The sequence below is a fragment of the Myotis myotis genome, unplaced genomic scaffold, assembly GCF_014108235.1.
Source record: "Myotis myotis isolate mMyoMyo1 unplaced genomic scaffold, mMyoMyo1.p scaffold_m19_p_19, whole genome shotgun sequence".
NCBI classification, from domain to species: Eukaryota; Metazoa; Chordata; class Mammalia; order Chiroptera; family Vespertilionidae; genus Myotis; species Myotis myotis.
In genome coordinates this window covers 41,125,175-41,152,780 of record NW_023416323.1, presented here as the reverse complement: position 1 = coordinate 41,152,780, position 27,606 = coordinate 41,125,175, and the positions used below count along the sequence as shown (strand labels likewise).

Sequence of the window (27,606 nt, the reverse complement as noted above, 5' to 3'; positions counted from 1 at the left end):
TGAGTGTGGGGCTGCACCTCATTCAACTCTATCTTGCCCGCAGATGGCCCGCTGAGCCGGGGGCGGGGGTCCCAGGGTCGGTGTGGAGTGAGGCCAGCTCACTCTCCCCTCCCTCCTTGGCCCTGTCCTGCAGCTCCCCAGTCCCCCCACCCGCCCCCCACCTGGACTGAACCTGCAAGATGCCAGTTAGATAGACAGCCCTTCCCTGCCATCCTGCGAGCCTCGCACCCACAGCCAGCAGCCCCGGCAGAGCATGGAAGTCACTGCTTCCTCTGAGGGGGCAGGAGGCGCTCTGTGGAACCCCGGACGCAGGGGTCTGGCCGGGCAGGAGGAGCCCAGCTGGCCCAGGTGACCGCCAGGAGCTGGCTTCTCGGCAGCACGGATTGGGGTGAGGAGCTCCCCGTGTCTAGGCAGGTAGGCCCCATTGTCCTGAGGGGGGAAGGACTGGGTGGGCCCCCCTGGAGTGCTGGGGCCAGGTGGTGAGGAGGGGCACCGAGGGGTCCCGGGGCGTCAGGGAACGGAAGGCCGGCATCTCGGAGTCCAGGTGGCTCTTCTAGAATTCAAACTGCCTGGGCCCTTGCGGCTTCTCCCGGCATTCGTGGTAATCCAGACCCCTCCTGCGCCTGGCTCCCTACGCACCCCCCCACCCCCCCACTGCGTGTGGTCCCCCTGCGAGCGTCACTTATACTCAACAGTGTGGGCACTGCCTTCTGGCCTCAGACACGCCCAGCCCGTCCCTGGCACCTCCTGCAGCCGCAATGCCCTCTCTTGCTTCCTCCGCGCCTTGCTCTCATTTTCAGCGTGCAGCGTGGTTGTCTCACCCTTGGCGGCCTCCCTGGCCCCTCTGTCCAGACCTGCATTGTTTGCCTATGTGTTCGCTTTTTCATTGCTGGTCTCCCACACCCGGAAGGCGGGGCTCCGTGTTGGCGGTCTGTCCCTACAGCAGTACCTGCCATGGTGCTGTGTGCATGAAGGAATGAGAACTTGCGCAAATAAATGAATGAATGAATGAATGCATGGGTGGGTGACGCAGAGGATGGCGATTGGGGCTGGGCTCCAGCTCAGCCCTGACTCACTGGGTGCCCGGGGGGGGTAGCCGCCGCCCCTCTCTGCGTGTCAGCTTCCGGAATTGCAACATGAGGTAATTGAGGATCCTCCTTGCGCCATTGAGCAAGCAACGGGAAACGGTACACTGCCGCTCCCCACCCCCCAGGCGTCTCCCAGTTGGGAACCCCAACACTCACACACTTTTTTGGGGGGTAAATGCAACAAGAATTGATCACTGACAGCTGCGCCTCCACAGGCCTGGCATCGAAAACCCAAGCCAGCGAGGTGTGGGTAGTCATGTCAGCTTTATGTCTCCTCACTGGGCATGCACACCCAAGCCTTTGAAAAATCCTAGTGGTTTTTCCACCATCTGACCCAGCAGTTCCCCACCCAGGTATTTGTCCAAAGAAAATGAAAACACGAACTCAAAAGGATACCATGCCTATATGGGTGAGAGACTGACACCCAAGACAGCAAATAAGAAAATCCATAGCGTTCGGTGAGCAGATAACCGCTATGGAGAAAAACGCACAATCAGCCAGGGAGAGAGGGAGCCATGTAAGTGTCTAGAGGAAGAGCATTCCAGGCAGAGAACAGTGGATGCAAAGGCCCAGCGGTGGTGGCGCATCTGGCACAGCCCAGGAGCAGCAGGCGGCACAGAGCGAATGAGGGTGAGCGTGAGGAGGGGGCTCCCCAAGGGTGCGGGGTGCAAACAGCAATCCTAAAGCCCCTCCTTGGCCTTTGCTCTGAAAGGGGAGACCCTGGAGGGACTGACGCAGAGGAGTGACGCGTACCCAGACTTTTATTTTTAAACAGGTTCGCATTGCTGCTGCTGGAAGCCTGGCCAATGGCTAGGACCTTCTGCTGTCACCCAGGTAAGAGATGCCAGGGCTTGGGACCCCGGTGGGCATGGAGGTCTGGCAAGAAGCGGTTGCGTTCTGGGTGTATTTTGCAGGTCAAGCTGGAAAACTTCCTACCAGGTGGGCCATGGGGGATGCAAGATGAGTTGGCAAAGTTTTCCAGTTGCTCTCTCAGTCCCCCCCCCCCCACCCCGCCCTCCACAATATATTTTTATTGATTTCAGAGAGGAAGGGAGAGGGAGAGAGATAGAAACATAAGTGATGAGAGAATCGTGCATCGGCTGCCTCCTGCATGCCCCACGTGGGGGATGAAGCTGGCAACCCTGGCATGTGCCCTGACGGGGAATTGAACCGGGACCTCCTGGTTCATAGGTTGATGCTCAACCACGCTGGCCGGGCCCCTGTCAGTTTTCTTAAGCGATTTCCTATTGTGGGGCATTTAGGAGGCTTCTAGCTTGTCGCTGGGGTAGTTTCAGTCCTTCTAATGCAGCATTTCCCAACCCCAACCTACTGAGTGCTACCTGAGAGGAATTCACCTGGAGGCAGTGTGTGTGTGTGTGTGTGTGTGTGTGTGGATTAGAGCCTGAACTTTGGCGCCAGGTGCCCGGGGGGGGTGAATCCCGGCTCTGCTGTCACTACTTGGGTAGGTTAATTCATTTTTCGGTGCCTCCGTTTCTTCACCGATAAGTTAGGGGTAATGATAGCCAATGCCCCGAGACGGGATTAACTGAGTTGGTGTATGTGAAGCCCGGCCCATAATAACTATGTGAATGTCAGTTCTTTTCCTTTCAATTGACTTTAGATTTTAACGTCTCCAAACACAAGTATTTTAAGAGGAACGTTTATATTCACGCCTGGACTGGAGAACCGGTGGCGCTGGCTGGGGACAGTAGGACGTTCTGGGCAGTGTCAGGTGTGCGAGCCCTGTTGGTACCGCCCCGGGACCCTCTCCTCCACGCACACAGCGGGACAGAAAGAAACACGACAAAAGAGGGCGCACCTGCCATGGAACCCACCGCACTCCCCAAAGCGCTGTTCCCCGTCTTCACTATACCAAGGCTGGCTGACCCCTCCGAGGGCGCTGTATTTTGTCACCCAGAGCTTTCCTGGCTTCTGTTTCACAGGGGTGTGTGTGTGTGTGTGTGTGTGTGTGTATGAGAGAGAGAGAGAGAGAGAGAAGGGGGGCTTGTCCTGGGAGACGCTCTGGTTCCCTCCAATTGAAAGGTGGCCCAGAAAGGGGGACACACAGGGCCAGGGCCACGCAGCCAGGTGGCCCAGCCCTGCAGGCAGCGGGCAAGACTCAGCAGAGCTGGGGAGGCGGGCGCAGCGGGGGTGGAGGCGCTGGACAGGAGGGGCGTGGTCGGCGCAGGATGGGCGTGGCGAGCGCGGGCAGGGGGCGTGGCGGGCCCGACGTGAGTTGGGCTGAGTGCAGGAGCCTTGGGATCCTCCAGACGTGGCCCCAACCAATTAGAGGAGGAATCGGGGCGCCCCCCCCCCGCCTCCCCGAGCTGCGTGCTCCACGGCCCGGCGCCGGGAGAGGGCGGGCGCCGAGGGTCTCGCCCGTAGGATTCAGACACTGGTTCCTGAGCCCTTCTGGCCGCCGCGGGGCTGAGGAAGGGCTGCCTCGGTTTCCCCTGGGGGGTCCCGGGATCTGAATGGAAGGTAGGTAGCTGGAAAGGGGGCATCCGGAGGTTAGGGAGCCCCCTGGCGGACTGTGACTCCAGGAGAAGAGGGGGCTTGGGGACACGGGTAGAACTTCTGGGCCCCGAGAGCCTTTGAGATCCAGAGAGAGGCGGTGATCTGGGGGCGGGGTCTGTGTGTATGTGGGGGGAGCCCCTGGGATGCGAAGTCCTCAGGCTCGGGGCGAGGCCAGGCTTCAGGTCCCAGCGGGGGCTCCTCGCTCCTCTCTGCCGGCCTCAGTTCAGTTTCCCCGTCTGTTCCACGCCTGCCTGTGAGTGGTGAGTGCCCGGACGATCCTCGCTGGATCCTCGCTGCTGCTGGCGTTTAAAGCAGCGAGAGCAGTGGAGGCCCCTTAGGGAGAGAGTGGTGGGGGTGGGGAGCGGAGAGCGGGGAGAAGGGGAAGGGGTCCCACCAGGGAGCTCGGGGGCTCCCCGCATAGGACCGAGCCAAAGGGGCAGAAAGAGCGCCCAGGGAGGAAATTCAGAGCGTTGGGGCGCCGTGGAGGCCACGAGGCAGGGGCTTCCAGGGGGAGGGGGGAGCCATGAGGACACATGCCTTTGGCCGATTGAGCGGGATGAGGGCTGAGGACCAAGCAATGCGGGGGCTCACTCTGAGGTCAGGGGTGACCAGGACAAAAGCAGTTTTGGGGGGTAGGGGAGACCCGATTGGAAGGGCTGGAGTGGTCAGTCAGGACAGCAGACAAGGGGTCCTGCTGTGAAAGGGCCCGAGAGATAGGACTGGACCCAGAAGGGGTAAAGTTAGGGTCTGTTTGCACCCCTGAGAGAAGCGGGTTAAGGGGACCAGGAGGGGAGGTCGCTGCAGGAGGGAGGGAGACGGGGCCCCAGCTGAGGTCCAGGACAGCCGCCTTCTGTTCCTGAGGGCCCAGCGGCTGGGATTTCATCACTGAAGCAGATCAGCTGCCCGAGGCCCCGGGGACCCAGGCTGGCTGTGGTCTCAGGAAGGAGGGAGGCGCAGGGCCTGGGCCTGGGTTTGGGGATTAGGGAGGGCCTGCCCCTTTTCCACGTTTCAGCGTGGAAATGCGCTTTCCTCTGGATGGATGGGCCTCACCTTCCTCGAGGAAAAACTATGACAACGCCAAAGGGGTAGGAACTGAGGCGGAGAAGAAAAGGCAGTGACGATGCACAGCTGTATTTAGCCTGAAGTGGGGAAGCCCGAGCAGGTGATAACAGGGCAGGAGGCAGGATTTTAGGGACAGTTTTTATCAAATAAGTGATGGGCAGAGATCTGTTGTGTTTTTTTGTTTTTTATTGTCTCCCAATTGACAGTGGAGCAGGGGAAACTTAAGCTAGACATAACGAGGAGCTTCCTGAGCTGCTCAGTGAGGACAGCAACAAGGCCAGGTCCTCCCTCCTGGATGTTTGAGACGAAACAGCAATGCCTGCTGGCAGACGGGGCACTGGTCAAATTGGTCCTTGGGGAATCTCCCTGCTCGGATGTTTCTGGAACAGGGCCTGGGCAGAGATGGGACTTCCCAGCTGCTGGTAGGAGGGCAGAGTGACAAATGCGATGGCCTTGCCCTGCCCTCCCCACCCCCCTCCCCGGTATGCACAGAGTCCTGATATCCCTAGTTGGGCACGTGTGGCTCAGGCATCCATCAGCTGCCCCAGACTCTGTCCTCAGGAAGGGCCCTGCCTGTCTGTCCCCCGGTGGGTGAGCACGCCCATGGGCGTGTCTCGGTTCCCCTGGGGTTTGTCAGTGCGGGTCACGTGGCTGCACAAGGCTTTCTGCCAGGACTGCCCAGCATCACCTTGTTCTGCCCAACTGGCTGGCCGACACTGGCTTCCGGCCCATCCGTTTGGGGTTTCCCCCCGGCAGCTCGAGACCTGCCGGTCCTGTGTCACCTGGCCAGGCTGTTCCTGCTCGAGGCCGGCCCGAGCTGCTGGGCCCTGCCTCTACCCACACCTGCTCAGCTTTTTAAAAAATATTTTTCCATTGACTTTTTTAGAGAGTGAAAGGGATGGGGTTAGACAGAGAGAGAGAAAGAGAGACAGCAATGTGAGAGACACATGGATCAGTTGCCTCTCTCATGTGCCTGGGTCTCCTCACCCCGCGGGCACAGGCTTCTGGTTGGAGGCTGCTCCGTCCCCTCACCGTGGCGGGCGTGTGCCGGCGGGCACAGACGGTCCCAGGCTTGCCCCTCCCCGTGTGGGATTTTGATTCATGACCATCTTGCTCTGAGCCCAGAGCAGGCTGTGGACAGAGGGGTGACGGGCACACAATGGTTGGTGCTGAGGGCGGCGAGGCCCCGGGGCAGGGGGGAGGGATCAGTGCACCCATGAGCTTTGACACCACTTAGTCTGCACCGTGACTTTTGCTTCGCTGGGTTTCGGCTCTTTACAGCAGTGTTCTGGCTCTGTCTCTTGGGGGAGCAGAGGGTTCCCTGCACAGGCGTGGGGTGGTGGTGGGGGGACCCCAACTCTAAGGGAATTAAAGGCATGCTTCTGGAACCCTTGTGCAGGCCACCCAGCCTCTCTGTGCCTTAGTTTTGCCATCTGTCAAATGGGGCTGACCATAGCATCGACTTCAGAGCGGACGGAAGGAGTAAATGAATTCCCGCAGGAAACTGCCTACAATGGTGCCTGGTGCATAGTAGGTGCTTAATGAACGTCAGCCGTTATTGAAGGGGGAGCTGCTGTGGCCAGAACCCAGCCAGTATGGGGGAGCCCTCTGTCGCCGCCTCAGAGAGAATTAATTTCTGGATCCCTTGGGGGCCATTGCTCTTCCTATTGGCTCAGATGAAGCATGGATAGGGGAGCTTGATTGAACTCCCACCCACTTCAAACCCTCTGCGGGTCCTTTCTTGCCTTCGCTGGGCCTCAGTTTGTGCATCTGTGCAATGGGGAACTTGGATTGGGGAATGTCCGAGGGCAGAACCATGGCAGGCTTGGCCTCTGGTGGGCTGGCCGGCCCCTCCCCTGCCCCTGCCCCGCACGCCTGCCTGCTGACCGCCTCTCCTCCGCAGGCCATGACATGTGCACGCAGGAAGCTTTCCAAGCCCAGAGGAGCCGGCTGGTGGGGCTGCTGGGCTCGGGGTCCCTGGAGGCCTTCGAGAGCGTCCTGGACTGGCTGCTCTCCTGGGACGTGCTGTCCTGGGAGGAATATGAGGGCCTGCGCGTCCTGGGCCAGCCCCTCTCCCACTCGGCCAGGCGCCTCCTGGACACCGTATGGAATAAGGGTGCTTGGGGCTGTGAGCAGCTCCTGGCGGCGGTGCAGGAGGCGCAGGCCGACGGCCGGTCCCCCGCGCTGCGAGGCCACTGGGACCCCCACTCCCCCCACCCGGCCCGGGACCTGCAGTGCCACCGGCCAGCCATCGTCCGGAGACTCTACAGCCACGTGGAGGGCGTGCTGGACCTGGCGCAGGCGCGGGGCTTCCTCAGCCCGTACGAGTGTGACGAAATCAGGCTGCCCATCTTCACGTCATCCCAGCGGGTAAGGCGCCTGCTTCTTGCGCACTCAGCATTCTCAGGAAAAAGGGGCTGCTTCGACACCAGACTCGCTGGTCTCCGTGCAGCCAGTCCCAGGGGGAGCCGTGGGCCAGAGGGTCCCCTGAGGAGGGGGCCAGGCGGGGGGAAGTTGTTGCATTAAAATATATATATATATATGTTTTTATTGACTTCAGAGAGGAAGGGAGAGAGAGAGAGAGAGAGAGAGAGAGAGATATCAATGATGAGAGAGAATCTTGGATCTGCTGCCTCCTGCACGCCCCCCACTGGGAACTGAGACCTCTACCTGGGCCTGTGCCCCGAAGGGCAATTGAACTGTGACCTCTTGGTTCGTAGGTTGATGCTCAACCACTGAGCCACGCCGGCTGGGCTATGGCTGTCTGTTTTCAGTGAACAGCTCAACAGATCATAACAATTCCTTAAATTAAATCTGTATTTAATGATGCATATAAGCACACTAAGTCCTGATATGGATTAAATGCCACCTAGGGTTTCTGATATGGGATTGTGCTGCGTGATTTCACATGTGACGGTATGAACATAGGTGTTCCCATCACCCCGGGGCAGAAGTAGGGTGTTGCGAGGACCTGTGCCCGTCCTCAATGACAGCTGCTAGCGGCAACCGCAAGCCGGACTCTGTGTGAGTCATTGCTTTGCTTTCACTATGGTTTTAGGGCCTGACAAAACCAGGCCCGACACCCTATCCCAGTGGTCGTCGAACTCATGAGTCAACAGAGGCAAATATCAACAGTGCTTCTTCAAAATAGACTCGCCCAGGCCGAAAACCGACCTCTGCGCATGGGCCACGAAGTTTCAATCGCACTGTACGCGCGCCCGCATGTGGTATTTTGTGGAAGAGCCACACTCAAGGGGCCAAAGAGCCGCACGTGGCTCGCGAGCCGCAGTTTGCCGACCACGACCCTATCCTTTCGTTTTGAAAAACAGAGTCGCGAGCACACATACAGTTGTGGGAGGGAAGGGCAGTGTTGCCTTTCCTTTGGGAATGAGGCTCCCAGGAGCGGGGGTTGAGGGGAGTTCAGGGTCTCGGGGACAGGGTCTGACTTCACCTTCTCTGGGAGCCATAAGGGCCCTTCTGGGATTCTGGGGGGCCAGGTCATTAGTGAGCCCTGGACATACAGGTTCCCTGTGCTGGGGGGCCGTGTGAGTCAGGGGCCGGATGTCCTTTTGAAAAAAAAATTATTGTTGTTGTTGAGAGAATTACAGATGCTCCCCATTGCCCCCCGCTTTGTCCCCCTCCACTGGCTCCTGCCCCAGCCTGGCCTTTACCGCACTATCGCCTGTGTCCATGGGCTGTGCGTGTGTGCATGTAAGTTCTCTGGTTAACCTCTCCCACCCCCTTTCGTCTGAGATCTGTCTGTCTGTTCCATGCTTCTGTCTCTGGACCTATTTGGGGGGGGTTAATCCTCACTTGAGGATATTTTTTCCTTTGATTGATTGATAGGGAGAGACGCATTGATTGGTTCCCTCCCACATGTCCTGACCGGAGCTGGGAATCAAACCCGCTACCTTTTAGTGAAGAGGCCAACGCTCTAACCACTAAGCACCACCGGCCGGGGCTGGACCTACTTTGTTTTTTGTGACCTGTTTTGTTTGTCCGTTTATCTTATTTTAAAGTTATCCACTCTTTTAGTGGCTGCCTGTCTGCAATGAGCAATCCGTTATTGGAGAGGGGACCCGAGTGGGTGTGTGCATCTCGCCGCCCGATGGTGGTGGGAACATCTGTATTTATTTATTTATTGATTTATTAAATATATTTTATTGATTTTTTACAGAGAGGAAGGGAGAGGGATTGAGAGTTAGAAACATCAATGATGAGAGAGAAACATCGATCAGCTGCCTCCTGCACACCCCCTACTGGGGATGTGCCCGCAACCAAGGTACATGCCCTTGGCCGGAATCGAACCTGGGAGCCTTCAGTCCGCAGGATGACGCTCTATCCACTGAGCAACACCGGCCAGGGCCGTGGTGGGAGCATCTTTAAACCCGCGCTGCCGAGTGGCTGCTCTCCTGGCTTGTGTGGTGCGGGAGGAGATGCCTGTGACCTCCCCACACACCTCCACCGCCTCCTGGAGAAGGAATGACGTCCGCTTCCCCCACAGGCGCGGAGGCTCCTGGACCTGGCCGCGGTGAAGGCCAACGGGCTGGCCACCTTCCTCCTACAGCACGTGCAGGAGCTGCCGGACCCGCTGGCCCTCTCTCTCGAAGGTACATCCCTGCTCTTTTTAGTCCATCTGCCAAGGAGGGCAGGGCTGTGCAGCTGCGTGGGTAAGAGCAGAAGCTGCAGCGTGCGGGACATCAGTTAGAACCCCACCTCCTGGCTGGGGGGCTCCCTAAGACGCAGTGTCCTTCCTCATCTTGAGGGTAACTCCGCCCCCGTGTCATCGGGCTCTTGGGGGATGAACAGGATCCATGTGGGCGATATCACTATTATCGTATTAGCGCTTCTTATTTCCTGAATGGCCGGGGGAGCTGCTGTGTGTGGAGGGCTGACTACACGCGCCCCTCACCAGCCGAGCCCTCATGAGGTGCGCCAAGGAGATACGGGCACACGTTGGCACAGGGCTGGTCTCTCCTTCAGTTTTAAATTTGTTTTTCAGTCCCCATTGACAGACAGTGGTGCCTGAGTTTCAGGTGTGCCCTGCAGTGATCAGACGTCCCCAGCCCTTACGTGGGGCTGGAACCTTTTGATCTCTGCGAGGCAGCCACCGACGCTCAGAAACCCGAGAACAAGTGGATTTAGATAAGGTGGCGGCTCTCAGGGCACAGGTCACGGCCCTGCAGGCACCCTGCCCGGTGCTGTGTTTACAGTCTCCGTGTGGCTTCTCTGCTGTGCAGATGTGGAGCCTGGGGCGGGCGGTGCAGAGCGGGCAGGCGAGGGTGGGTCTGGCTTCCGTCGGTGTGGGTCTCGTTTTGGAAGTTTGCCACGGGTCAGGCATTCTTCTAAGCTCCATTTGATCTCGTTTCCTCCTGAAACGATCTTTGAAGATGGGGATTGTTCCCATGTTCACAGATGAGACTACCGAGGCCAGAAAAGTGGCTCGCCCAAGCTCAGGGGGGGCCCTCGGCTTCCAGGTCTCAAGCTCAGGTGTGTCTGACTTCAGAAATCAGGCTCCTCAGCCCTCACACCTTCTGCTTCCCTTTAGAAAGACCCCGCTGAGCCGAGTGATCCAGCTGGGCTGGGTGGTGCAGGGACTCCCCTAGGCTGCTTGGGGTTCGAATGCAGGCCCCCCCTCACCCCCATCCTCCTCCTTCTCCTCTTCCTCCTCTTTTTAATCCTCACTCGAGAATATTTTCCCCATTACTTTTTAGAGAGAGAGGAAGGGAGGGAAGAGGGAGAGGGAGAGAAAGAGAGAAACATTGATGTGACAGAGACACATCGATTGACTGCCTCCTGCATGACCCCAACCAGGGATCTAACTGGCAACCCAGGTTCATGCCCTTGACCAGGAATCAAAACCACAACCTCTCGGTGCTTGGGCCGGTGCTCTAACCCCTGAGCCACACCGGCCAGGGCACAACGCGGGCCTTCTGACCCAGCCTAGCCCTCCTCCTTGGCTGCTCTCCCCGATGTCGCTGGTAATGAGGGCACTGACGAGGGTCTTCCGAGCACTTGTTTTGTGTCGAGCGCTGCATGAAGGTCTTGACCTGAAGTATCTTCACGGATCCACATAAAATCCCTCGGAGGCAGGGACCGTGGCCGCCTCTCCCACTTCCTGGGGGAGTAAACCGAGGGCAAGGAAGGTGGGGTGACCGTCCTCAAAGTCCACGGCTTGTGGCTGAAGAGCCCGCTGGCTCTTGTCTCCCACGTGTGAGGCCACCTGTCAGGCCACCCCGCCCCACGCAGCCCCCCCTCCGCTCCGGTGCCCCCGCTCAGCCTCCTCCTCTGCCTTCCAGACGCTGCGTGTCAGAAGTACGCGTCCAAGCTGCGGACCACGGTCTCGGCCCAGTCGCGCTTCCTGAGCTCCTACGACGGGGCGGAGAACCTGTGCCTGGAGGACATCTACACGGAGAACGCCCTGGAGCTGCGGACGGAGGCGGGCGCCCCGCAGACCAGCCCTGCCCCCCTGGGCCTGGACGCCCTCTTCCGCTCCGGGGGCCGCCTCAACGCCGACGCGGACACCGTGCTGGTGGTGGGCGAGGCGGGCAGCGGCAAGAGCACGCTCCTGCAGCGGCTGCACCTGCTGTGGGCGTCGGGGCGGGATTTCCAGGACTTCCTCTTCGTCTTCCCTTTCAGCTGCCGGCAGCTGCAGCGCCTGGCCAAGCCCCTGTCCGTGCGCGCCCTGCTCTTCCAGCACTGCTGCTGGCCCGACCTTGGCCAGGAGGAAGTGTTCCAGTTCCTCCTCGCCCACCCCGAGCGCGTCCTCCTCACCTTCGACGGCTTTGACGAGTTCAGGTTCAGGTTCACGGACGGCGAGCGGCACTGCTCCCCGACCGAGCCCACGTCTGTGCAGAACCTGCTCTTCAACCTCCTGCAGGGCAACCTGCTCAAGAACGCCCGCAAGCTGCTGACCAGCCGCCCGGACGCCGTGTCCGCCGGCCTCCGCCGCTACGTGCGGGCCGAGCTCCACCTCAGGGGCTTCTCAGAGGACGGCATCGAGCTGTACCTGCGGAAGCGCCACCGCGAGCCGGGCCTGGCCGACCGCCTCGTCCGCCTGCTCAGGGCCACCTCAGCCCTGCACGGCTTGTGCCACCTGCCCGTCTTTGCCTGGATGGTGTCCAAATGCCACCAGGAGCTGCTGCTGCAGGGCGGGGGGTCCCCGCGGACCACCACGGACATGTACCTGCTGATCCTGCAGCATTTCCTGCTCCACGCCTCCCCACCGGACGCGGCCCCCCACGGCCCGGGGCCCGGCCTTCTCAGAGGCAGGCTCCCCACCCTCCTGCACCTGGGCCGCCTGGCTCTCTGGGGCCTGGGCGTGAGCTGCTACGTGTTCTCGGCCAAGCAGCTCCAGGCGGCGCACGTGGACGGGGCGGACGTTTCCCTCGGCTTCCTGGTGCATGCCAAAAGCGTGGCGCCCGGGAGCCCGCCGCCCCTGGAGTTCCTGCACATCACCTTCCAGTGCTTCTTTGCCGCCTTCTACCTGGTGCTCAGCACCGACGTGAGGCCCTCTTCGCTCAGACACCTCTTCAACTGCCGCCCCACGGGGAGCTCGCCGCTGGCCCGGCTGCTGCCCGCGCTGTGCGTGCAGGGCCCGCCGAGCGAGGAGGGCGGCGTGGAGGCCTGGCTGCAGCAGGCCGAGCCGCACAACCTCCAGATCACGGCCGCCTTCCTGGCAGGGCTGCTGTCCAGGGAGCACCGGGGCCTGCTGGCCGAGTGCCAGGCGTCCGAGAAGGCCCTGCTGCGGCGCCAGGCCTGTGCCCACCGGTGTCTGGCCCGCAGCCTCCGCAAGCACTTCTGCTCCATCCCGCCGGCCCTGCCCGGCGAGGCCAAGAGCATGCACGCCCTGCCCGGCTTCCTCTGGCTGGTCCGCAGCCTGTACGAGCTGCGGGAGGAGCGGCTGGCGCGCAAGGCTGTGCGGGGCCTGGACGTGGGGCACCTCAAGCTGACCTTCTGCAGCGTGGGCCCTGCCGAGTGCGCCGCCCTGGCCTTCGTGCTGCGCCACCTCCGGCGGCCCGTGGCCCTGCAGCTGGACCACAACTCGGTGGGCGACGTCGGCGTGGAGCAGCTGCTGCCCTGCCTGGGCGTCTGCAAGGCTCTGTAGTGAGTGTCCTGGGCGATGCTGGTGGGTGAGGTGAGGATGGCGTCACCGTGCAGGTGCAGGTGTGGGGGCACCTGTGGGGATCCCGGTGGTCAGGGCCAGCCTGCAGCCTCTCTGTACAGCCCCGGCCGGGTCCTTCCTCCAGTCTGGGCCTTCGTTTATGTTATTATTTTAAAATGCTTTTTTAATTGATTTCAGAGAGGAAGGGCGAGGGAAAGAGAGGTGGAAACATCAGTGATGAGAGAGAATCACTGATTGCACACCCCTCACTGGGGATCGAGCCTGCAACCCTGGGCCTGTGCCCTGACCGGGAATGGAACCGCGACTCCTGGTTCAGCGGTCGATGCTCAACCACTGAGCCACGCCGGCCGGGCTATTTTATTTTTTATATTTATTTCAGGTGCACAGCATCGTGGTAAAACACTCATATAATTTACATATAATTAATTTACATATATCACACTATTTACATACAATTTGCATGTAATACATATAATTCCTGCTGGGCCTGGGCCTTTGTTTAAATCTATGACAACGATCACCCTAACTCATAGGACAGCCTGGTGATGGGCACTGTGCCACACACTCCCCAGAGCAACCTCTGAGCCGCACAGCCACCCCGGCTGTCGCAGGGACGTTCTTCTCCCCATCAGCCTACACCTGAGGCTCAGAGACGTGACGTGACTTGTCCAGGCTCGAGTGGGAAGTGGCAGAGCCGGGAGACACAAGCCGCACCCCCGTGGTTCTGAGTTCCCGCTCCCTCCTGGCAGCCTGTCAGTGGACGGCTCCAGAGGCCCCCTGACCACCTGGACACCACTTGCAGCATCGTTCACCGTAGATGCCTGTGTCAGCAACTGCTCCAAATCACGGGTGACTTGTGCCCCATCAGAGACTTTAAAATCCTGACCAGACGGGAATTCTGGGGCCCCAGAGGGACCTGACTGTGGAATTCTGCCTGAGCTTTTTCTATATCTACATATGTATCTATATACCTATATATTTAATTGATTTCAGAGAGGAAGGGAGAGGGGGAGAGAGATAGGAACACCAATGATGAGAGAGAATCATAGATCAGCTGCCTCCTGCATGCTCCACATTGGCGATCGAGCCCGCAGCCCAGGCCTGTGCCCTGACCGGGAATCAGACTGTGACCTCCTGATTCAAAGGTCAATGCTCAACCACTGAGCCCCGCCGGCCAGGCCGCCTGAGCTTTTGTTCCTCATGTAGCGCTGGCTCTGGACGAGGCTTTGGCGTCACCCTCGCCGCCTCCAGTACCATCTGAGGGTGAGTTCCCCTTTGGAAGGTCACTACCCTGGCCCTGTGGGCCTCTCTCCCCATCTTGGGCCGGATGAGCGCAGAGGGTGTGCCCCTGTCTGACGGCCAGCGTGATGCAGGCTCCCCAGCCTGCCTTCCTGCCTCGGGAGGGGATGTCCTGCCCCTATTCTAGCCTCTCAGAAAGCAGAAGTTGGATCTTAACGCCGACATCCACTCACGGCCTCCCAGGCGGCTTCACGGGGCCCTCATCCAGGGACCAACCTCTCCTGGAACCCACGAGGCCGCCATACCTTCTCGGCCGAAGCAGGAGACGTCCTTTTCTTTCTTTCTTTTTTTTAAAAATATATTTTTATTGATTCAGAGTGGAAGGGAGAGAGAGAGAGAAACATCCATGATGAGAGAGAATCATGGACCGGCTGCCTCCCGCTCGCCCCACACTGGGATTGAGCCCGCAACCCCGCATGTGCCCTGACCGGGAATCGAACCGGGACTTCATGGTTCATAGGTCGACACCCAATCCCTGAGCCACGCTGGCCGGGCAGAGCTTTTTAATTTGTGGACCAAACACACAGATCCCTGAGCGGTGACCTTCATTCCTTAGGTAGGGTCCGTGAGCCTCAGTTTATAAATGGGATCTAATAACATACATAGATCACACAGAGTTAATGTGTCATGATTACACTTGCGCGAGTCAACGTTGATTTTTAAATTGCCAGTGCATGTCATATGTACTGGCAGGCTGGTCGGACGGTGGGCCACTTAGCCTTTTATATATACAGACTAGATCTTTGTTGGCGGTTAATTTGCATATCTCGCTGATTAGCCAATGGGAGGTGTAGCGAAGGTATGGTTAATTTCAATCTTTGTCTATTATTAGATAGGATTATTATTATTTTTCCACCTCGGAACCTTCTAGGAGGCCCCTCTGACGGCCGTTTCCCTTCCCCAAGGTCCGTGACTCCCAAAGGAGCCCAGTGTTCTTTAGCAGGAGTGCTGGGTCCCCCGTTTCTGAGCCGTCCCCCACACCGTGCATGACGTGGGCAGCTGGCCAGGGATGGGGGAGTCTGGCCTCCTGGGGGGCTCCATCTCGGCAGCGTTTCCCGAAGCGCAGATGCTGGCGCTTTGGGGATGAGCGAACGTCCCTTTTGAGGTCTGGTTCGTTTCTTCCCCCTTTCCTGAGCTCCCTTTTCCAGTTGATTTGCTTGGTGTTTTGCAGCCTGAGAGATAATAACATCTCGGACCGCGGCCTGTGCACGCTCGCCGAGCACGCCCTGCGCTGTGAGGAGCTGCAGAAGCTCGCGTGAGTTGGGCTGGGCCGCGGGCTGGGCCAGGTCCCGGGAGCGGCTGTGAGCTGGGGCGGGCTGGGCGGGCGTTGCGTGGCTGAAGGGTGCAGGTGCCTCCTGTCCTGGGGAACAGGCTGCCCTGGGTTTGGGGGGGTCACTGTCCGCCGTGTCTGGTCTCCATGTCTCTCTTTTGAACTTTCCAGTTTATTCAACAACAAGCTGACGGACGGCTGTGCCCAGGCCCTGGCGCGGCTCCTGGAGTGCCGGCAGAATTTCCTGGCACTGAGGTGAGCCTGGCTCCCCCCACAGCTCTGTCCGCCAGGGCTCGGCCCCTGCTGGGTGCGTGACTCCTGCCGAATACAGAGGGAAGGGAGCAGGGTTTTGCTAATGCTGTGACTTCCCAGCAAACCCTGGGCCTGCTGGGCTGAGGACTGACCCGGGAGGAAAGTGTGACAGTGAGTCACCTCGCTCCCCTGGGAAACCACCTGCTGGGACCTCTGCCTCCTGTGGCTCCTGCCTGTGCCCATCCCCCCCTTCCCGCTCTGCCCCTCCTGTCCCTGTGCTGGTGGAGAATGGAGTCTCAGAAGCCATAGGCAGGCCCCCAGCACGAATAGCACATATATCCTGCAGGCAGGGCAGGCTCCCTACACGGATAGCACACACATCCTACAGGCAGGGCAGGCTCCCCACATGGATAGCACACACGCATCCTGCAGGCAGGGCAGGCTCCCTACACGGATAGCACACACATCCTACAGGCAGGGCAGCTCCCACATGGATAGCACACACGCATCCTGCAGGAGGGGCAGGCCCCCACATGGATAGCACACACGCATCCTGCAGGCGGGGCAGGCCCCCACATGGATAGCACACACGCATCCTGCAGGCGGGGCAGGCCCCCACATGGATAGCACACACGCATCCTGCAGGCGGGGCAGGCCCCCACATGGATAGCACACACGCATCCTGCAGGCAGGGCAGACTCCCTACACGGATAGCACACACATCCTACAGGCAGGGCAGGCTCCCCACATGGATAGCACACACTCATCCTGCAGGCAGGGCAGGCTCCCTACACGGATAGCACACACATCCTACAGGCAGGGCAGCTCCCACATGGATAGCACACACGCATCCTGCAGGCGGGGCAGGCCCCCACATGGATAGCACACATGCATCCTGCAGGCAGGGCAGGCTCCCACACGGAGAGCACACATACATCCTGCAGGCAGGGCAGCTCCCACATGGATAGCACACACGCATCCTGCAGGCGGGGCAGGCCCCCACACGGATAGCACACACGCATCCTGCAGGCGGGGCAGGCCCCCACATGGATAGCACACACGCATCCTGCAGGCGGGGCAGGCCCCCACATGGATAGCACACACGCATCCTGCAGGCGGGGCAGGCCCCCACATGGATAGCACACACGCATCCTGTAGGCAGGGCAGGCCCCCACATGGATAGCACACACGCATCCTGCAGGCGGGGCAGGCCCCCACACGGATAGCACACACGCATCCTGCAGGCGGGGCAGCTCCTACATGGATAGCACACACGCATCCTGCAGGCGGGGCAGGCCCCCACACGGATAGCACACACGCATCCTGTAGGCAGGGCAGGCCCCCACATGGATAGCACACACGCATCCTGCAGGCAGGTTCCCAAGGCGTCTGTCCAGGCGCCTCTGTCCAGGCTGCACTGTCCCCAGCAGACCCGCCTCCCCGTGCCGCGCTCTCCCAGCCTCCGCCCCTTCCCTCCAGGCTGGGGAACAACCACATCACCGAGGCCGGGGCCCAGGTGCTGGCCCGGGGGCTCAGGGCCAACTCGTCGCTTCAGTTCCTGGGGTAGGTTGGGGTCTGGGCTTGGGGCCTGCGGAGGGGTGTGGGGCCGGGGAAGCTCCTGAGCCTAACGGCCCCGTGGGCAGCCCGGGCTCTGGTGGGGGGACGGGGGGCGAGGTGGGGAGCCAGTAGCCTCCTTGGCTGCCTGGCACTTGCTTTCCCCCCAGTAAACAGGAAGCTGAGGACAGCAGGGAGGGGGGAGGGCAGTGCCCGCGAGGTGGCAGGAAGCTCAGGTCCTTGCTTCTCACCTCAGTCTGTGCCTGGGAACCAGCGGGGCTTTGAAGCAGCCCTGGCCGGGGCCCCTCCGCAGACCAGTTAGGGGAGCCCCCTAAGGGCAGGGCCCCGGAATCAGTCACATTCCAAAGCTCCCAGAGGAGGTGCTGATGGAGGAGAGAGAAGGACGCGGGGGAGGCTGGCGGCTGGACCAGGCCCTTTGGAGCTCCTGCTGGCGGGAGGCTCGCCAGGCCTGCGGCGAGGGGAGGGGTGTCTGACAGGCTGGGGTGCACAGCTCCACAGGCCCCGGGCCCCGGAGTGGAGCCACCTGTGTGCGGGACGGGGCCACACCCCCCGGCAGGTCCAGGCACTTGTGGGCACAGCTCCCAGGAAGCTGATCTGACCTAAATGCCAACCATGGGGATCGCCGTGGGGAGTGAGTTCCCCGTGCCGGAGGGTGTGCGCGGGGTGGGCCTCTGCCGTCCTGTAAGTCTGACGTGAAGCAGCCGAAAAGTCAGAGGGAAAAGTTTGGCCGTCCCGTGGGAACAACGGAGGCAGGCCCGCCTGGCTGGGAGCCGGGAGCCCCACTGAGACCCTTCTGGGATTGGGGGGCCGGTGCTGCCCCCGGGCGGGCGCGGAGAGGGAGGAGCCACTGGAGCACACACAGCCTGGCTGGAGCACACGGCGCGTCCGCCCTGACACTGCGGACTCTGCTGGCCTCTTCAGGTTCTGGGGCAACCAGGTGGGGGACAAGGGGGCGCAGGCCTTGGCGGAAGCCCTGAGCGACCACCAGAGCTTGAGATGGTTCAGGTAAGCTTCCGTGTCTGTCCCGCCGTCCTCCTGGGGAGCCTGCATGAGGGGGGGGAGCCGGGCCAGTTCCGAAGGTCTCGGAACTTCATTTTTACCCCCCCCCCCCGCCCCCCCGCCCCGTGCTGGGCAGAGGGATGAGAGGGAGAGGCCAGAGGGCTGGAGTCTGGACACTGCAGTCTTTCTGGGTGACTTTGGAGCAGCCCCTTCTCCTCTCAAGGGTCTTGCTTCCCTGTCTGTAAGTTGGAGGTCTTGGGACGGATCAAATATTAAAAATAAATTCTCACCAGAGGATATTTTTTCAATTGATTTCTGGAGAGAGAGTGGGAGGGAGGAAGGAAGGAGAGAGAGAGAGAGAGAGAGAGAGAGAGAGGAACGTTGATGTGAGAGACACATCGATTGGTTGCCTGGGCTTGGTGGAAAAGAATGCGATAATCAGTTATTGATTGATGTCTGGAATGGAGCAGAGCGGGAATTGGGGCTGTGTGTGTGTGTGTATGTGTGGGGTGTGTGTGTGTGTGTGTGTGTATGTATATGTGGTGTGTGTGTATGTGTGGTGTGTGTGTATGTATGTATGGGGTGTGTGTGTATGTATGTGTGTGCATGCATATGTGTGGTGTGTATATGTGTGGTGTGTGTGTATGTATATGTGGTGTGTGTGTATGTGTGTGGTGTGTGTGTATGTATGTGTGGTGCGTGTGTATGTATATGTGGTATGTGTGTGTATGTATGTGGTGTGTGTGTGTGTGTGTGTGTGTGTGTGTGCCACGCATCCTGGCTTAGCTTATCTCCCAGGCCCCTCCCCGCTCTGACCCGTTCTTGCTCCTGATGGCATCCAGCCTGGTGGGGAACCGCATTGGCAGTGTGGGTGCCCGAGCCTTAGCCTCGATGCTGGAGAAGAACATGGCACTGGAGGAACTCTGGTGAGTTTGGGGGAGTCTCGGCTCTGGGGGGCAGAGGCCAGCCTCTCTTCATTCCCTGGCCTCGTTGGGGAAGCAGCCGTGCGGACGAGACAAAGGTCTGTGATGGAGTGATTGCTTGATTGCACTCATCTCTCAGTGTCCTGGCGAACGAAGCTTACCGAGTCGGCATTGAGGTGCTCGTCCCCCCTTTTTTAAAAAAAAATTAAATATATTTTTGTTGATTTCAGAGAGGGAGAGAGAGAAGCATCAATGATGAGAGAGAATCGTCAATCGGCTGCCTCCCACTCACCCCCCTACTGGGGATGGAGCCCGCAACCCGGGAATTGAACTGTGACCTCCTGGTTCATAGGTCGATGCTCAACCACTGAGCCACACAGGCCGGGCGAGGCGCCCGCTCTTCTTACTGAGCTGCACCGTGGGTTCCTTGGTGTGTGTACTGCCTCCAGGTGGCCTCCCGGTGAGAGCACGGATTCCGGAATCAAGGGGCTGAGCTGCAAGGCCGGCTGTGATCAGAGGCCAGTTCAGTGCATAGTTCGTTTTCTCCAACTAGAAACACGTTTGTAAGAATCAAACGAGGCGATGCCCGGGACGAGCTTAGTAAGTGCTTCACACATGCTCCCCTGTCACAGTGCCGGTGTGGCCGCTGTTGCCGCCGCCGCCGCACCCGCTGTAGCCGCCTGTGACGTCACTACTGACAGCGGCCCATCATGTCTGTGGCCGGAGCGCAGCGGCCGTGAGAGGCAGTGCCGCCCGGGCAGCTGGGGAGTTGGGGGGGGGGGGGTGGAGTTGAAAGATGGACCGTGAATCATACAGGCAGGACCCATCTGAAGCGGATTCCAGGTTTTCCATCGTAGTTGCCACCAGCTTAGCCTCCTTATGACGCCTCCTGGGCGGCCCCCTGTTCTCTCAGGCAGATGAGTCGCTGATTCATCCAGGAAGCAGAAGGGACCGAGACCTCAGGCAGCGCCACAGAGTGGAGGTGGGGTGGGCCTTGGCTGTCGGGAGGGCTCGCTGGCTCCGCCCACGGACCAGGGATTCTGTCCTGCCGGGGTTTGGCCACCTGGAACTTCTTGGGACAGGGGTGCCCCGCTGCCAGTGCGTCAGTTATGATTCCGTGGGCTGCAGGTGAGGGAGAGCCTCCCCTACGGTGGCTTCAACCAGGAGAGGACTCAGTTTTCTGCGTACAGGCGTCCCGGAGGCAGGCGGCGCAGGGCCGGTGGGTGGCCACAGGCCAGAGGGGCTCTGGACTCTCTCTCTGTCCCATCACATCCTCCGCCTGTGGCTTCACCCTCACGGTCGGTTGCCTCATGACCACAAGAGGGCTGCAGCACCTCCAACATTCCGTGTGCATTCCAGGATGCAGTCTACTTTTCCAGGGAGGGCCAAGGCACGGGCCGGCTGGGTCTCTCCCCTTTTGAGAGCGTTCCCAGGGGCCCATCGGCCATGGCCACGGGGAGGTCTCTTGGCCGGCCCTGGCTGCAGTGGAGTGGGAATTGGGAGTTTTGTTGTTGTTTGTTTGACCAAGCACATGGCTGCCCCAAACGAAATGAGGCTTCCATTCATAAGAAAGAAAGAGGCCAGAACCGGTTTGGCTCAGTGGATAGAGCGTCGGCCTGCGGACTGAAAGGTCCCAGGTTCGAATCCGGTCAAGGGCATGTACCTGGGTTGCGGGCACATCCCCAGTGGGGAGTGTGCAGGAGGCAGCTGATCGATGTTTCTCTCTCATCGATGTTTCTGGCTCTCTATCCCTATCCCTTCCTCTCTGTAAAAAAGCAATAAAATGTATTTTTAAAAAAAGAGTACCAAAAAAAAAAAAGAGAAGGCCAGCTGGTGTGGCTCAGTGGTTGAGCATCGACCTAGGAACCAGGAGGTCAGGGTTTGATTCTCAGTCAGGGCACAGGCCCGGGCTGCCAGCTCGATCCCCAGTGTGGGGCGTGCAGGAGGCAGCCGATCCATGATTCTCTCTCATTGTTGATGTTTCTCTTGCTCTCCCTCTCCCTTCCTCTCTGAAACCAATAAAAATATATTTAAAAAAAAAAAAAGAAAGAGGAAATGGATATTGAGCCCCTGGGACACGAGGGGACCTCTTACGTCCTGGAGAATTTGGGGACATTCTCTCCCCAAAATGTCCCTGGGACGGAGCCCCCCACACCTGCCTTCTCTGCTCTTACTTTATCTGCAAGTGTGGATTGGGGGTGTTGGCCTTGCTAAGTGGGGGGACCCAGCTCCTCTCCAGCGACCTCCCCTTCCATGACGACTGTTCCCGCCTCGACAGAGCCCTCTCTCCTCTTGTCCGCAGCCTGGAGGAGAACCAGCTCGGAGACGAAGGCGTCTGCTCCCTCGCCGAAGGGCTCAGGAGAAATCCCAGCTTGAAAGTCCTCAAGTAAGGGGCCCGCACAGGCCTGAGCGGCGGGGAGGGGCGCTCTGAACCAGAGACCCAGGCAGGGGCCCCGCCTGGCTACCTCCCAGCAGGCGGCCTGGCGGAACCGGCTGGTATTGCTGGGGGGGTCCCCCAAAACGCAGGCAGGGATTGCAAGGCCAGGCGGGCCCAGCAAACCCTGGTGACAGAGCCGTGAAGGGAGGCGGGGAAGGGAAGATAACAGTGACGGCGTGTCCCCAAGTCTGGGATCCCCGAGGCGTCTCGGGCTCCATCCGCTGGTGCCGGGCTGTGGGGTGCTGCCCGTCCACCTCATGTTGACGTGAGCATCTTCCGCGGTCGGCAGCAAGGCCTCGGGCGGGGACGGGGCCTTCCCAGCGAGCAGCCGTCGGAGCGGGAGGTGGGAGCTGAGGGGACACAGCTGGTTGCCGGCAGCAGGTGCCACGGCCCCCCATCTCCAGGCCTCTCTGGCCCAGGCGAGAAGCGTCTCATGATGTCACCTCCAGGGTGTCTCTCATGTGAAGCGGGCAGGCATGCTTGCTCTTTCGTGGGTGCGTGTGTCCGTGCCTGTGTGGACATGAGAATGTTCCGCCCCCCCCCCCTCCCCGGTGCCAGGCGCTCGCTGAGGCACGGAGGGCATCGCCATGGCTCCTTTCGCTGGAGGGGGGCGCTTTCCCTGGCAAGCGAGGCCGAGGGAAGCAGACGCGGCCTCCGGGAGAGCACTGCTTTGCCCACATGCCCGGCGCTCTGGGGACGCTGTGTGTGTCGCTTTGAGGGGCCGGGCAGTTGCCAAATATTTGGGGAAATTGCTTCTGCTCCTTATGGGCGAAGTGGCTGGGAGTCCGGTGCAGCCGGGATGTGCCTGGCGGGACATCTGGCCTCAAGGACAGGGAGACCGGTGGCCTTGCCCCCTCCATCCCGGACCCGGTGTGCGGGAGGGGGCACTGTGCTCTCTCATGGCCACGGACTTGCCCAGTCGGCCCCGAGGGAGGCCAGGCCGTGCACCAGGGGCTGTCCCACCCTGCCTTGGCGTGGCTTATCATTCAGCGTCTCTAAGCGATACCCGCCTCTGGGTTCCCCATAGAAAGACGCCTACATCTTTCTTGTAACCACACTGCCAAGCGTTGGTTGAGTGTGGGCTGTGGACCAATGCCTGGGTTTGGACCCGCCCCACCAGCCCCGGCTCTGCCCCTTGGACGAGGGCCCGGCCACGCAGGGGTGAACGGGGATGACCATCGGGCCCGCCCCTCGGGGCCTGAGCGGGAGAGGGTGGAGGTAACAGCGGGCACACAGTAGGACTCCACCTGGTAGGCTGTTATTACTCATGGCATGGCCTCGGCGTCCGTTTCTGAGAAGTCGCCGCCGTGGTGGAGGGCGTGGAGGCAGGGGGGGAGGTGATTTGACTAGCTGAGCTATGAGAAGAAGGACAGGGTTATGAGAAGGACAGGATGGGGAACCCGTGCCTCTTCCCCCGCCGATCCCCCCGGCCCTGACAGCCTGACACCTCCCTTCCCCATCCCTAACCTGTCTCCCAAGACCCCCAAGATGAAATGTCCCTGTTCATTGATTCTTTTTTTATGAATTCTCCCCCAAGGATGTTTTCCCACTGATTTTTAGAGAGAGTGGAAGAGAGAGGGAGAGACAGAGAGAAACATTGATGTGAGAGAGACACATCGATTGGTTGCCTCCTGCACGAGCCCCGACCAGGACCAGGGCCTGGTCCGGGGAGGAGCCCGCAACCAAGGTACATGCTCTTGACGGGAATCGAACCCGGGACCCTTGGGTCCGCAGGCCGACGCTCTATCCCCTGAGCCAAACTGGCTGGGGCCATTGATTCTTTTCCACCCGTTAAGTACGGTGCCACGCGGTTCAGAACAAACCGTCCTTTAATTCTGATCCTTTGTGAGGTGGATTTAGGTCCATGTCAGAGGGGAGGAAGGTGGGACTCATGTGCTTGAGATCAGAAAGGAAGTTGGACCGGGACCCAGGAAGTCTGGCACTGAGATGCTAGTACTAGCCACCGTGCTTAGCACCTTCCCGAGGGCGCAGCCCGAGTCAGATCTACGAACCTGGCGTGTGGGGGAGAGAGCCGCCGTCTCACCGTTGGCCCCGCGCCTCTATGGGGAGCTCCCTGGGCATCTCAGCAGGAGAGGGGCGTGAGGAGGGGTGGCGGGCGGCTTTAGCAGGACGGCCAGCTCCCAACACCTCCTGCGACAGGACAGGCCCACGGGGACACCCGAGCATCCGGGAAGCTCACCGGTGCCTCTTCCTCTGCAGGCTGTCCAACAACTGCGTCACCTACCGAGGCGCGGAAGCCCTCCTGCGGGCCCTGGAAAGGAATGACACCATCCAGGAAGTCTGGTAAGCGCCCTGGGCAGGCCTCTCTCCCTCTCTGAGCCTCGGTTTTCCAATCTGTGAAATGGGGCGAGGGGAGAGGGGAGCTTGAGACTTTCTAAGTTCTCACATTCCGTGGCTTTCTGCACGTGGCGGATGTCGTTCTTTGTCTGGGAGAGACACCTTCACGTCTCTGAGGAGGGACCCATTTTTTTATTTTAAAACCATGAGTATTTATTTGGAACAGCTGTGTTGTAGGCAGGAGTATGGGAAGAGTAACAGAGGAGTCGGGCCGGTGTGGCTCAGTGGTTGAGCATTGACCTAGGAACAGGGAGGTCAGGGTTCAATTCCTGGCTGGGTCCCATGCCTGGGTTGCAGCCTCAGTCCCCTGTAGGGAGCATGTGGGAGGCAACTGATCAATGATCCTCTCTCATCACTGATGTTTCTCTCTCTCTCTCCTCCTCTCTTCCTCTCTGAGATCAATGAAAACATACATTTTTTAAAAAGTGCATGGGATACACTGACCATGACAGCTTAGCACAGCCCGCCTTAAACATGCTCAGGACGCGTCCACTAGCCTCCAGGCAGGCACGCTCTTCCCACTGCCCAGCATCGCGCGAGGCCATCAAGCCACAGCCGCTGGCCCGGGAGAAGATCGCATTCAAAGTGCGGCTTCCCCTGAACGCCTGTCGCGTTTGCACTGTCGTGAAGTCAAAAAATCATGTCAAGCCGTTGTCAGGTGGGGCCCGTCTGTATTTTACAACTAGGAGATTCCCCCATAAAAATCTATACTTCAGCCCTAGCCAGTCTGGCTCCGTGGTTGGAGTGTCAGCCCGAGGACTGAAAGGTTCTGGGTTCGATTCCGGTTAAGGGCCCGTACCTTGGCCGCAGGCTCGATCCCCAGCCCCGGTTGGGGCGTGTGTGGGAGGCAACCAATCAATGTGTCTCTCTCACATCGATGTTTCTCTCTCTGTCTCTCCCCCTCTCTTCCACTCTCTCTAAAAGTCAATAGAAAAAATATCCTCAGATGAGGATGAACAAAATAAACATATCTATACTTCAGGGTTTTCTCTAAAAAAAATAAATAAAAAGGAAAAAAAAAAAAAGAAGCTGGTCGGTACCTCTGAACCCCCAGTGAAAGTGCCAGGAATGAAACAGTAGGGGAAGGACAGACCCCACTTCGCCAGCCCTGCTGACTCACGCCCGCCACGCCCGCTGCCCGCACCAGGCCCCGGCCTGCGGTCCCTCACCCGCCTCCTCCCCGGGAGCTGGCGGCCCTGCTCTCAAGGGGCAGACTCTCCCCTCCCTCGAAACCCACGGCAAGGTGGCAGCCACGGCAGGTATCAAATGGCGAAGTTAAAAATAATGATCCTCAAAGCGGCGTGTGGTGGAGAGCATGTCTCTGTCCGAGCGGGTCATCCCCGGGGCCGTGAGGTCCGCAGGGCCCGGGCGCACGCAAGGAGGGGTGTGCATTGTTTTTGTTTTGAAGTCATTGCACAGCCCTCGGGAATGTCACGCTCTGTGTCCGGGGCGAGCAGGCCCGCGTCAGGCGGATATTTTAAGGGTTCTGATGCGATTTGCTTCCTGCTGCTGCAGCTGGGGAGTGCTCCCTGCGCCTGGACTGCTCTGCTGCCGCCAACGGAGAGCGGCGGCCGGCCGGGGCCAGCGGGGACTCCGGGCCGCCCCCGAGCGCTGTGCCATCACCCCCAGGGGCGCGTGCGCTGCCCCGGCCAACGCGGGGCAAAACCAGCAGACTTCCCTCCCCGGGAGCCAGCGTTACCAGCTTTTAAAAAAAGTTTATTTTATTTAAAAACCCTGAAGTATAGACTTTTAGGGGGGAATCTCCTAGTTGTAAAATACAGACGGGCCCCACCTTACAATGGCTTGACATGATTTTTCGACTTCACGACGGTGCAAACGTGACGCGTTCAGGGGAAGCCGCACTTTGAATGCGATCTTCTCCGGGGCCAGCGGCTGTGGCGCGACGCCCTCGAGGGATGCTGGGCAGTGGGGAGAGGGTGCCCGCCCGGAGGCTGTGGGCCGCAGGGGCAGCCGTGGCTTTTAGGGGTTCCGCTTCCGTTGTGGGAAAGCAATGCCGGGTTCCGCCCTCACTCCGCCCTCTCTTTGCTTTGTCCCCCGAAGGCTCCGGGGAAACGCCTTCTCTCGGGAGGAAATGGAGACGCTGGGCCCCAGGGACGCCAGGCTCCTGCTGTGATGTCTCCGGCCGAGGATCCCCTTGGTGTGTGTGAGAGCAGCCGGGCAGCCCCAGGGGCTGGATGACACCTGCGCCCGCCCGCCCGCCCGCCCGTCCGGACGGAGCCCTGTCCTGCCCAGGCCAGCTCAACAGTGACCTTTGTTCTGGCACAGAAGGGGCATCCATGCCCTCGGAGTGGACGTCTCCACGGTCCCCGTGGGCCACCGAGTCCTTCCCTCGCTTCACGGCTGCAGAGAGGAGCAGCCCTCCGTGTGGCGGGGCGGCCTCCGGCGGATGCAGCGCGTCAGGAGGCCCACGAAGGCTGCCGAGAGCCTATTGGTGGGGACCTGGATCCCCGTGAGGAGCCCCTTCCCACGCCTCTCACAATGGGGGCCGGGGGTGTTCGGGGAGAAACTCTCTTTTTTTGGTATATGTTGTTGATTAAAGAGAGAGGAAGGGAGAGGGAGAGAGAAACATCAATGATGAGAGAGAATCATGGGCCGGCTGCCTCCTGCACGCCCCACGCTGGGGATCGAGCCCGCCACCCAGGCCTGTGCCCTGACCGGGAATCGAACCGTGACCTCCTGGTTCATAGGTCGACGCTCAACCCCTGAGCCATGAGGGCCGGGCAGGAAGGAACTTTATGCTGTGGGTCAACCATCCAGGCTGCTCCCCCATCCGGTCCCTCCACCCACCCTGGACGCGCACGTGGCGTTTCCTCTGGGGCCGAGGACTGCGGAGACCAGTGTCCTCCGCTTTGCTATCCTTACCTCCCGGCCCCATGATGGGAGGGGCTGCCATTCGCCCTGCGCTCCTTTCTGGTCCTTAAGACGTTAATGGAGGGGACACACGGCAGCTATTGAGTCCCCCGGATTGTCTAGATCTGCGAGAAGAATGTGACCGCACGGCAGCTGGTGCCACACGCGGACTTTCATTTCCTGTGACGTCCGGTCCTCCAGGGAAGCCGGTGGCATCACCTCGCCATCCGGAGGCAGCTTTGAAAGAATCCGTCCGCGCCAGGATTTGGAACGCCCTCCGCAGGTCTCCCTCCGGGGGCTGCCTGTGAGCTGGACTCGGACATCAGACTCCCAACTATCCTCCTAAGAGACGATTGATTTTTAAAATAATTGATTTCAGGGAGGAAGGAAGAGGGAGAGAGAGAGAGAAACATCAATGATGAGAATCATCCATCGGCTGCCTCTTGCATGCCCCCTACTGGGGACACAGCGCAACCGGACATGTGCCTGGCTGGGAATGGAACTGGTGACCTCTTGGTTCCTGGGTCAGCGCTCAACCACTGAGCCACACCGGCTGGGCGAGGCAATTGGTTTTTGCCAGATGCTCCGGGATGTGAAGTCACGGATGAAAAGTTTACAGAAGCAAATCAGAGCCCCTTCCTCACCAAGCCGACGCTCTCTGCTCTCCGGGGTTTCCCGAAGGGCGCACAGAGCCTTTGTGAGCCCGCAGGTGCCGGGCACGCGTGATTATGCTCAACAGCGTTGCTCGTGGAAACCGGTTACTATTTATACACCTCTTTATTTTATTCTCCCAAGTTTATATTTTTATTAAAAAAAGACGCGTGAGAAAA

General features: G+C 60.0%; 1 protein-coding gene across 13 annotated transcripts; it reads left to right on the top strand.

The window, feature by feature from the left end:
* The first annotated feature begins 155 nt into the window (after nt 1-155).
* NOD2 (nucleotide binding oligomerization domain containing 2) lies at nt 156-27,606 on the top strand. 13 transcript variants are annotated; one of them, XM_036346102.1, is made up of 16 exons: nt 156-414; nt 1,442-1,718; nt 1,864-1,922; nt 2,710-3,569; nt 6,067-6,201; nt 6,571-7,037; nt 9,172-9,277; nt 10,967-12,773; nt 15,263-15,346; nt 15,533-15,616; nt 17,093-17,176; nt 18,110-18,193; nt 19,030-19,113; nt 21,413-21,496; nt 23,768-23,851; nt 25,967-27,606. In XM_036346102.1, exons 4-16 carry the CDS (start codon nt 3,563-3,565, stop codon nt 26,037-26,039), a joined length of 3,183 nt encoding a protein of 1,060 aa, XP_036201995.1. In that variant the 5' UTR covers nt 156-414; nt 1,442-1,718; nt 1,864-1,922; nt 2,710-3,562; the 3' UTR covers nt 26,040-27,606. The 13 variants fall into 13 exon arrangements, 12 of the variants coding, with proteins under 12 accessions (XP_036201995.1, XP_036202006.1, XP_036202003.1 ...); XM_036346100.1 differs by lacking the exon at nt 156-414 and having other exon boundaries at nt 1,240-1,718; XM_036346104.1 differs by lacking the exons at nt 156-414; nt 17,093-17,176 and having other exon boundaries at nt 1,240-1,718.

Excerpts from the sequence above, each read along its gene's own strand:
- NOD2 (XM_036346102.1), top strand. Across the intron at positions 15,347-15,532 it reads GAGGAGCTGCAGAAGCTCGC|TTTATTCAACAACAAGCTGA; the intron begins GTGAGTTGGGCT and ends TGAACTTTCCAG. Across the intron at positions 23,852-25,966 it reads GACACCATCCAGGAAGTCTG|GCTCCGGGGAAACGCCTTCT; the intron begins GTAAGCGCCCTG and ends TGTCCCCCGAAG.